At 46.4% G+C, this 10555-nt stretch overlaps 1 protein-coding gene across 1 annotated transcript in view; it reads right to left on the bottom strand.

Moving 5' to 3' along the window:
- Positions 1–10132, bottom strand: part of LOC130130927 (protein phosphatase 3 catalytic subunit alpha) — a 97359-nt gene extending 87227 nt beyond the window's left edge. Inside the window, exon 1 of the mRNA XM_056300793.1 lies at positions 9831–10132. Coding sequence (XP_056156768.1) covers positions 9831–9891 — 61 coding nt within the window. The 5' untranslated portion in view covers positions 9892–10132. The remainder of the gene's footprint in view (positions 1–9830) is intronic.
- Between the last annotated feature and the right edge of the window lie 423 nt (positions 10133–10555).

Below are 10555 nucleotides of genomic sequence, written 5' to 3'. Positions count from 1 at the left end.
GTTTCTGTCTCTCTTACAAACATAAACATACGTATAAACAGGCTGGACATTTAGAAAACTGCATATTCATCAGTTCCTCATGAGAGCAGGTGGCGTTTACACCAGCTTCAGAGTGTGTGTGTGCGAGAGAACGAGTAACACTGTTGACATGACAAAAATGGAGGCTATTAAGACTACCTAGAGTTCGCCATATACCGCCCCGCCCCAACGTGTTTACCAGCTATGCTAACACAAGTACGAGGATGTCCCTCTGCGGTGACACATTTCCTTTTGCTCACAGGCAGCCCACAGATGGCTTTTCACATGTCAACCATGTTTAAATATGTACGTGTGTGTGAGCGCGTGTGTACCACACCACAGCAGGCAGGGCTTGTCCCATCCATCAGGATAGAGGCTTTCGTCTAAGGTAGAGGTATGTTTTCAACCGCACAGGAAAGATTCCCTTTTTTTTTTCCAAGCGGTAAGTGCAGAGGAAAGCAAACTCTGGGGCTCAAAACCCAGCATGTTCCCGCAGAGGTAGTTTTGTCCTGGCTAAAACGCCTGGTTGTTGGAATGCTGTGTTTTCAGAGCGCAAGGCGTTGTTTGGGTCTGTCTGGCTGCTGGCACTTCCTTCTTGAAGCACCAGGTGTGTTTTGCACAGCCGTGTGTGTGTGTGTGTGTGTGTTTATGTGTGTGTGTGAGAGAGCGTGCATGTGAGAGAGAGAGAGTGAGTGCGCGTGTGTGAGAGTGAGAGCGAGAGCGAGAGCGAGAGAGAGAGAGAGAGAGAGAGAGAGAGAGAGAAAGAGAGAGAGAGAAAGAGAGAGAGAGAGAGAGAGAAAGAGAGAGAGAGAAAGAGAGAGAGAGAGAGAGAGAGAGAGAGAAAGAGAGAGAGAGAGAGAGAGAAAGAGAGAGAGAGAAAGAGAGAGAGAGCCCGGAATCAATTAATTGTCAGTTCACATCGATTGAAAATCTAAGACTGCAGTTTAGTCACAGCAATGAAGTGATCACACACTATCTGGAGACAGGAAGGATATGACACTTTCACACCCTAATTTTCTCAAGAATGAACCCCATTGTGCCATATATCTCTGTGCAAACCCCCCCCCATCATTTTTCTCTGTATCACCTCGCCCTTTCAGCTCTCCAATTAGCCGGGCAAGTCAGCTTTACCGCCCACGTTAACGTTAGCGGCCTTGTGAGCGCCACGACCCCCCTTGCTGCTGACAGTTTGCTGGGCTGGGCTCTCGTGCCCTTCCCCCACACACATGCACTGGTTGCTCAATGCAACAACGTATAGTTACATTTGTAGTAGACGTGATATCGATTGATCGCTTCTGTGCCACAGCCATTTCTGGGGGGGGGGGGGTCTTATGACAAGCCACCATCTCTGTTCCAAATTGCTTGTTACCCACCGCGGCTTGCAAAAAGGAGCACATGGTGCGTGCCAGCTATGAAACCGAGATGCTTAAGGCTATACATGTAAAATGGAGGTTGATTGTTGCCAAACACAATGCTGTGAAAGCATCTGTAGGTGTTTTTACACAGAGATCCCGCAATACTGCTGTAATGAAGACCCGCCTTTACGCCGGCTTTGCTTTTTTATATCAAGCCAAACAAAGGCGGCATATAATGCAACCCCAGTGTGTGGTTTCACACAGCACGCCGGCCTTCCGTATGCAGAGGCAGTGTGATGTGTAACACAACAGTGTAGGCTGTCCCTTTTACACTGACGCCGATTCGGCTCTGTGACTACCTTCACTGCAGACCCCCCCCCTTTTTTTTTCACCCTAATTGTACCTGTCCCATTACCCCACTCTTCCGAGCTGACCCGGTCACTGCTCCATCCCCTCTGCCAATCCGGGGGAGGGCTGGAGACTACCACATGCCTCCTCCGATACAAGTGGAGTCACCAGCCGCTTCTTTTCACCCGACAGTCAGGAGTTTCACCAGGGGGACACAGCGCTTGGGAGGATCATGCTATTCCCCCAGTCCCCCCCCCCCGAACAGGCACCCCGACCGACCAGAGGAGGTGCTAGTGCAGCAACCAGGACTCATACTCACATCCAGCTTCCCACCCACAGACACAGCCAATTGTGTTTGTAGGGATGCCCCAACAAGCCTGAGGTAACACGGAGATGCGATCCAGCAATCCCCATGCTGGTAGGCAACGGAATAGAGCCCCACACCACCCGGACGCCAACCTCCACTGAGACTTGATGCCAGAACAACAATGCCCCCCCCCCATTCCATGTTCGTACATTTTACACAATACAGCAAGGCAGATTAACGCTGCAATGTTCCCGCCTTGAAAAGGCCATGTATAAAGCCCTTGTGATTCACGGCTGTCATCCCGGGCAGGAGTCGCACAGGTAATTTGGCATGGAGGACCTTCTTTTTCCAACTCAGTATTGTTGCTTCTATAAAAAAAATTTTTTAAATGGTATTTAGGTGTAAAAGTGATGAAAATGGTATGAAGGCTGTAAAAGCGCTTGAAAAGCAATGGAAATGTTAAGCTGAAAAGCTACGAGAAAAGACAAGTTTTGACAAAGCTGCGTCCCTCAGCACACAGAGTCAATCGCCGCAAAAACTTCAACTAATTCTAAGTACATCAGCAGCCTGAGTTCAAAAGGCTTTCACACAAATCCCTAAACTGTATTCACAAGCTTGGCAACAGTCAAAAGGTAGACAGTAAACAGTTTTTCCGCCCCTTTTATCACGTCCTACCATCCATTTGTTCACATGAATTAGCGGGCGCAGCGGCTAATGCGTGGAGTTAGATTACAACCTGAGTAGAGCTGGCTTTATCCTGCTATATGGACCTTAATCTGTCCAAATCCACCGCTTCACTTTGCCCTAAATCCACAACAGAGCCTAATTAATTCCTCTTTAATCTAATGAGCGGTGAAGGTGCACTTACTCAGGTTCAGGATACTGCGGGGGGTATTTGAGCACAACATCGCTGGAAAGGTAGTTCGGAACGAACACACACACACACACACACACACACACACACACACACACACACACACACACACACACACACACACACACACACACACACACACACACACACACACACACACACACACTCTTCCTCCTCATCATGATGCAATGCAACGTTAACAGAACCGGGGGGGAAAAGACGCCCACAGAATCCCTGAAGTTGCACAAGGCTAAGCAAGCAGACACACCACAAGTTTTGTCTGCTTGTTAAATCAGCTCGACGCGCTTATTTTTCAAATTAAAGAGTCGTTTTTATGTATTGCTTTGCTAAAGCCGGCGTTTCCAGGTCAACGTCAACCTTCCTTTTAGGAAGACGCTGAGAAAGAGCATCCGAAACCACGAGCAAATGCAACCACGTATCGTCTGATAGGTGACACGATGGCAAAGGCGTCCAAGTCTTTTAACGTCGTGTCACCCACTCATCGGATTTATCCAATTTCTTAAATATGTTATTTTGAGTCATGAAGTTGGGAGTGATGCGCATCTGGAATGAATTGATCAAATTACCAAGCGGTTCTCGGGTGGGAAATCAATTCTCGCCATCTCGGCAGAGAGAGAGAATAACAGGCTCAGTACTTATCTTTGTTAGTCAGTGCACGTGGGAGCATCTGACATCTTCCAGCTCTATTTGACCAGCATTGTTCGGCGACCCTGTATCTCCCCTGCATGTGACTGCTGCACTTTCCCTTAATGGTATTCGCCAAACTGCGCCTTTCATAAGGTCTGCAAAGCCAACCCCCCCCCCCCCAAAAAAATGAGTCAACATATCACAGCGACCAGATGTACGGGATACGGTGGCTTGGCGGCGTCTGATCATTCCCCAAACCTCACCCCAGAAGAGACTCAACAACTCACATACATCTTTCTCTTATTCAATTCGAGGCAGCTGCATTTTTCCTCTCGGAAGAAATCGGTTCGGTCTCGGCAAACATTGGAGGATGTATTGGCAGACCCAAGAGGAATGGCTAATTTTCTGCAAGTAATAACTGTGTGGACAAACAGACCTGAGGGCATGGCTGTGTCCTCACATGACTGAATGGTGCATTGTCTAGCTGATTTACTGTAGCTTGGAAAAACTGAAAGGGCCTGCACACAAACACACAAATACACACACGCGCGCACACACGCACACACACACACATACACACACACACACACACACACAGCCAAAAAATTGTAGTATGATTTTCTTGACCTGCTTCACTCAGTGTGACAATATTTCTGGCGTCCATTTGCAAATATGAGTAAGACGTCTGTTGGAGGAGGAGGGAAGGGATAAGTAAGAATGCCTTTCATGTTTGCGTGGGCAAACAGACCGAGAAAGATGGGGTTTTTTCTTTTCATTTTGAAATGACTCTAATGCAAGATGTCCAAGAGAAAGAGTAAAGCTGCAGGATACAGCCTCACAACCTTGATAACCTGACTCAAAATAATGTCACTTCAAAAAGAAAAAATATTATTATAATGGAGCTGTGACTATATCGGAGTTGGTTTCTGATTAGGAGAGGAATGTCTGTCTACCTATTAACGGCAGTAAAATCCAGAGCAGCTGGCTCCCAGCAACAGCAGCCAATGACATGTTTAAAGATGCTGATAAGGCGATATTGCTCTGAACAAGACTAGGTCAAAACCTAGTATATGGCTGGACCGTGCATGGTCAATGGTCGAAATTGTGGCCAATTTGTTACAGGGATCAGCAGTGATTGCGTCTCCCCCCCCACCCCTTTGTCCCGGTCGCTGCTCCACCCCCTCTGCTGATCCAGGGAGGGGTGCAGACTACCACATGCCTCCTCCGATACATGTGGAGTCGCCAGCCGCTTCTTTTCACCTGACAGTGAGGAGTTTCACCAAGGGGGACGTAGCGCATGAGAGGATCATGCTATTCCCCCCAGTTTCCCCTCACCCCCGAACAGGCGCCCCAACCGACCAGAGGAGGCACTAGTGCAGCGACCAGGACACAGACCCACATTCAGCTTCCCACCGCAGACACGGCCAATTGTGTTTATAAGGACACCCAACTAAGCCAGAGGTAACACGGGGATTCGAACCGCCAATCCCCATGTTGGTACGCAATGGAATAGTTATAGTGTCTAGAATGTGAATTCCTGCATATTAAATGTCTATATGCATTTTTCCATAGTGGTCCCAGTAACATTTGTTGTTAACGTGCACTGAAGTAGCATATCACATGACATGGTTAAGCTACATTCGAATATCTTTTTAAAAAAAAAAAAAGGTTGTAAATGCAGTTTTCAAGAACAATATTTTCCACTCTTATCTTGGGATGTTTGATTTGAACAAGGACCTAATTTAATTGTAATTATAACTATTCTAATTATCTGTTACCGCCCCTCATCTTTCATCCGTTTCTATCTGCGGCTGTCTCTCGTTTTTCTAGGACTCACTCTGTACTGACGGGGATGATTTCACAAAGGATTGCATGGCTTTTGCAGCCACTAAACCTGCACAAGTAAGACAAAAAGAAATCGTATAATTCTCAAAAGCACCCGCAAAGGGTGAAATGTGCCCCTAACTGTGCTGCCAAGCAAATAGCATCTCTTCGATCTGGTATTATTTGCACATATTTAAATATATTTCTAATTTTTCCCTTTTTCTCTCAATTTAGTGGCCAATCGATCCCTATTTTAGTTCAAACACCCACCCTGGTACTGCATGCGTTCGCCAACTGCACCTCTCCGGCCGGCAGTCTGGAAGGAGACGCCTCGCCACTTTCGTGACAAGGCGAATCCAGGCCGAACCACTGCTTTTTCCACACACACAGAGACGCATTCATGTGACGAATACTAGCCGACTCCGTCCCCCCTCCCTTTGAATTAGGTAATATGCATCTTTTTGGCGCAAAATTTGCGCCTTTCTATGCAAATGAGCCTCATCGCGGAAAAAAAAGTCCAGTTCACAAAAACCACACTAATAACCACATGCAGTTAGAGTGAAAATTATTAACGTCTGCAGAGTTGGTGGTCACTGGCGCCCAGACTTTCCAGTGATCATGGCGGCAGTGATTGTAGCCAGGCGAAGGCATTGTCATGCCAGGTGTGCTTGTGCATGGATATTTCGAAGGAGAATATTGCTTTTTGATTTAACTGAGAGCGACATCATTCGCAGATACAGGTTACCAGGTCAAACACGAGTGCACTTGCTATACTTGATGACACTGAGCCTGTGCTTGGCACAAAGCCATCATTTATGCTGTGCCACCTGAATAATTGCAATACGACGCAAAACAATGGCAAACTGCACTCAGCTGCAAAACTTTACAGGTGTGTTTGCGCTGTAATATCATTACGCAATAGCTTTTGTGAATCGGACCTTGAGACGCAACAGATAGAGGTTGCAAGTGATGCGCGGCTCATGGTGCGATCAGCAGCTGCAATCCATTTTTGTGAATTCAGCTTTGAGTGTTTTGTCAGAGTGACTGTTATTTGGGGTGCTTTAAATTGTGCATCCTCCCTCATGCGTCTTGGCGCATGGAGAGCTGTTTTCTCTCCTACTCTGCTATATGCTGGACTGTTACAGTGCGTAAACAGATGTGCAAAGAGTAGAAATTTCATTCTCAGTGTTTCAGTAGTATACATGAGCAGCAATATATTCCGCTCGTTAGTGTAAATTAAATGTGGAATGAGCTGGAACAGCTGCGCCGAGTCATTTTCAAAGAGCAACGGCCAACAGGCAAACTCCCAATTGACTTGACTTCTGTGGGGCATCACTGGTCGGCCGACCAATCGTGTAACTTAAGTGACGTCATTGGTCAGCTGATCCAGCGGCACAATCGTATCAAACTGATCACTCAGTCAGTCAGTCAGGGCCATTCGCGTTTGTAGGGCTGGCCCAGTCCAGCCAATAAGTAAGTACAAGGAAGATTACCAATAGCCCAAATAGTAATACTATGACTAACAGAGGGAACAGAAAATAGTCCTAATTAGAGACCTTTTCTTGTACTTGAGAACAGATAAGTGAGACACAAATCAAGCCACAAATAAATCAAGTTTATTTGTGTAGTCCTAAAATCATAGTCAGTCTCAGAAGTCTTTACATTCACACGGAAAGACATGGGTGGACGACAACCTCTATTCTTATAGATCCTCTATTGGGATCAAGGAAAAAACTCCATGGAGAAAGAAAAGAAAAAGGAAGAACTTGGGCGTAACAAGAGATACATGCACCATAGAGGCGAGCACACACATGCACATACAATGACCACCAGCCCTGCTGAGAATGAGGTGGGGCACCATGCATGTGATTACATGTATAGCCAGGATGAAGTATGTAGCATTACTTAATGTTCTGTGCTATAAATGACTTGGCTATCCAGTCGGGATCAGTGGCTGGCTTTGAGCCGCCGACCCCCCCTCCAGCCCCCGCATGTCTGAGTGTGGGGGCCTCTACTCAAAAGTCAAATGTCAGATGTTATCCATCCTTACTCACAGAAAAGGCCCCCGCTCACTGTTGGGGGGTACACAGGGGCCTGGCATCACAGCTGGTGTCAGAAAAAACACCATTACTAAACTGATTTTGCACTGGAGGGGCGACGACCATCACATTTTTGCCATGACAACCCTGTTTCATTTTAACTGTCGTTTACCCTACATAGCGAAGCTGCAATCCTACATCTTGAAGCTGCAAGGGCAATCCAATTTTTTTTTTTTTCTGGACCACGGTGATATTCCACAAAGGCACATCTTTTAGTGAACAGATTCATTCAATTTCATGGTTTTAAGAGAGAATGCTCACAATTCACATTTGCTTCCACCAACGTTGGGGACAGTAGGAAAATTATGCCGTCTCAACTGCTTTAACTGTATGATCAATTATGATGCCGCAGTGCCTTTCAGGAACATAATGATAATGCGTTTGGAAAACAGGCGGATTGCAAAGCACTTCTCACAAGTTGGACCAACACTCTGTAGCAGCTAAAAACAAATGACTTCACATATATACCCTCCAGTTATTTTGGAGTGGTGCATTGTGCATGACCAGCATTTCTATGTTTTCATAATACTGATCTATGACCACGATAAAGACTTATCTAAAGCAGATAAACGGCCTAGCTGAATTGCTTTTCAGGTCTAAATACTTGGTTTGAGGACTGAAAGATCTTGAACTGTCTGATGGAGATCTGGCTGCACGAGTGTAGGAATGAACAGGCCACCAGTCAAACCTAATGCCATTGAGTGAATAGCAGACCAACGTTTAACAGTGCAGAGAGGGAGGGAAAACACTGAACAGAGTTGACACGCACTTAATCTAATATAGCCACAAGACAAAGGGAAGAGGAGCCCAAGACCCACAGAGCATGAATAACCCAAGTCCACCAGTGATATTGTTAAATCTTTTCAAAACCCATACTTGTCATATCTATTTTTCATTAGCCTTCAAGTTGGTAGAGAATGTGGGGGGATGATCTCTTGAAATATTCATTACAAAAAGCACCCATATGCCTCGACTCTCTTAATACTCAACCCCATTTCGAGAGAAAATTTTAGCCCCAGCACGACTAGTTATCGTCTACACATACTCAGCAGGTAGAAAAACATGTATAATTGTTCTTTGATTAATACTGGTGAGACTTTATGCATATGAAATTATGCAGGCAATTCCCAAGAAAGAGCCTAGTGGAGTGGAGTGGAATTCCATTTGTTGTAGTCCTTAGCAAAAGCATTGTTGCCTTTCATAGTGTATAGTCAATTTATTTCAGACACAGTCATTCGAGTGCTGCGTCTTTGCCTTTCCTCCTTCCTCCCACTGTCTAAATGGTCGGTGGTCACCCTTTAATCACATCATTTCAACTGGCTGAACAGTGCCACCAATGATTCACCATTACCAGATAATAAATAACGCTATTCGAGAATTCACTCCTGTGCACTCTGGGTTCCCTTGCACATGATCGGGTTGTAGCTACAGATAATAATCTCTGCAACTGCTGTTGCATCAAAATCCCCCAGCATACCTATAACCAAAGAAACTAGTTGTATCATCATCAAAAAATAGAACTTAGACTGACCTAAAAGAAACCACAGTCTGGCAATTTGGGCTAGAAAAAATGACCGAGGGGTGTGGGGGGGACGGGGGGGACGACGACTGATGCTGCAACTTCTGTGGAGTGGAAAAGTGGGGAGAAGCCCACACGTCCAATGAGGCATCCAGGCAATCTAGACAAGCCTTGAATATAATTTACATGGGAAGCGTTTACTTGATTGCATTTGTTGCAACATTGACTGACGAGAAAAATGCCCCCCCTTTTTTGGGGGGGTGGGGGGTACAATTACAAAATGTACACGAACACCCCCAAATGCGAGCTCACTAAACGTAAAATTGTATGATGCGATGACAAAAAAAGGGCCTCAGCCAAACTATGTCTGTTGATGCATGCAAAATAGGGGGGAAAACACCCTAAGGTCGAATTCAATGGTTGTGCAATCTCTCTGCATACTTCAATTGCTTTCTTGCTGTGCACCGACTACGTGAAGCAGAATCAAACGGTCGTGCATCTCGCACTCTGCTGTTGGCATTTTTCGTCGTTATATAATCCACATAGGGGATATGTGGCTGTAGATACAAACAGTGGAGATTGTCGTCGTAGCGCAAGGCGATCCTCCACCTAAATTCGTGCTTCTGCCCACAACAGGAGTTACCCTCACTTCCTACTTTACTTGTGTCACACAGCTCGGCTGACACCCTTCTTCCTCCATAGCCAGCGTATTATTTCGACCACATTATGTGCAACGTCTACGATTTTCTTGTCCGCTCTCGCCGCTGCGATAGCTGCGTGAAAACGCATGCGACTCTATTTACCATGGCAGGGAGAGAGGCGCCGACACAACACTTACATTTCACCACCCGATCCGTCGTGGATAACTTCGGCTCATCACTCGGCTTGTTTTCGGACATTTCCCAAGCGCGGTGCTATGTTGCGATGTGGAAGAATCGTGTCTGAAAACGAATCCGGCGGGTCGCTCTGGATGAAACAAACTCGAGTCTATCCGAGACGGGAAGGACGGGGGGTGAAGAGAAAAAGAGAGAGAGAGAGAGAGACCAGCGGAGGATCTCGCTTTTGCTCCTATCTCTGACCAAAAATACTCTCGACAGGGTTGCAAATTTTCACCGCCGGCGAGCTGCGAGCTTCGTCTGATTTACAGTTACTCCGTATCAAGTTCTCTAAGCGCAGTGCGCAACCTAGCCTGCGAGTTGATAAGACACACCTCCGACTCACGCCGGCTTTTCCATTGGCGACGGGCGAGCCGGTGTACCGCGAAATTCTGCATCCCCTACAGAATCGACGTCGCCGCGCGAACGCGGGTGCGTTCACTTAAAGCGAACCTTGATTATTTAGGTTTTCGTTTAAGGATCAAAAAGGGGGGAAATAGCAGCGTGCATATTGTTTTAGTTGATTTTTCCTTTTTCCCAAACAGTGGCGCGCCAAAAGCAGAAATCTAGGTGAACATTACACATGCCGCGACGCCAGGCCAAACGGTGGTACATATCCTTCTGGGGATGCACATTATGGCAAACAGCAACAGCCTCCGGCTCCGCATTGACATTCGTCTTTATCAAA

The sequence above is a fragment of the Lampris incognitus genome, chromosome 20 (genome assembly GCF_029633865.1).
Source record: "Lampris incognitus isolate fLamInc1 chromosome 20, fLamInc1.hap2, whole genome shotgun sequence".
Taxonomy (NCBI): Eukaryota; Metazoa; Chordata; class Actinopteri; order Lampriformes; family Lampridae; genus Lampris; species Lampris incognitus.
The sequence above is the reverse complement of the archived record's forward strand: the minus strand, read 5'-3'. Positions and strand labels throughout refer to the sequence as shown.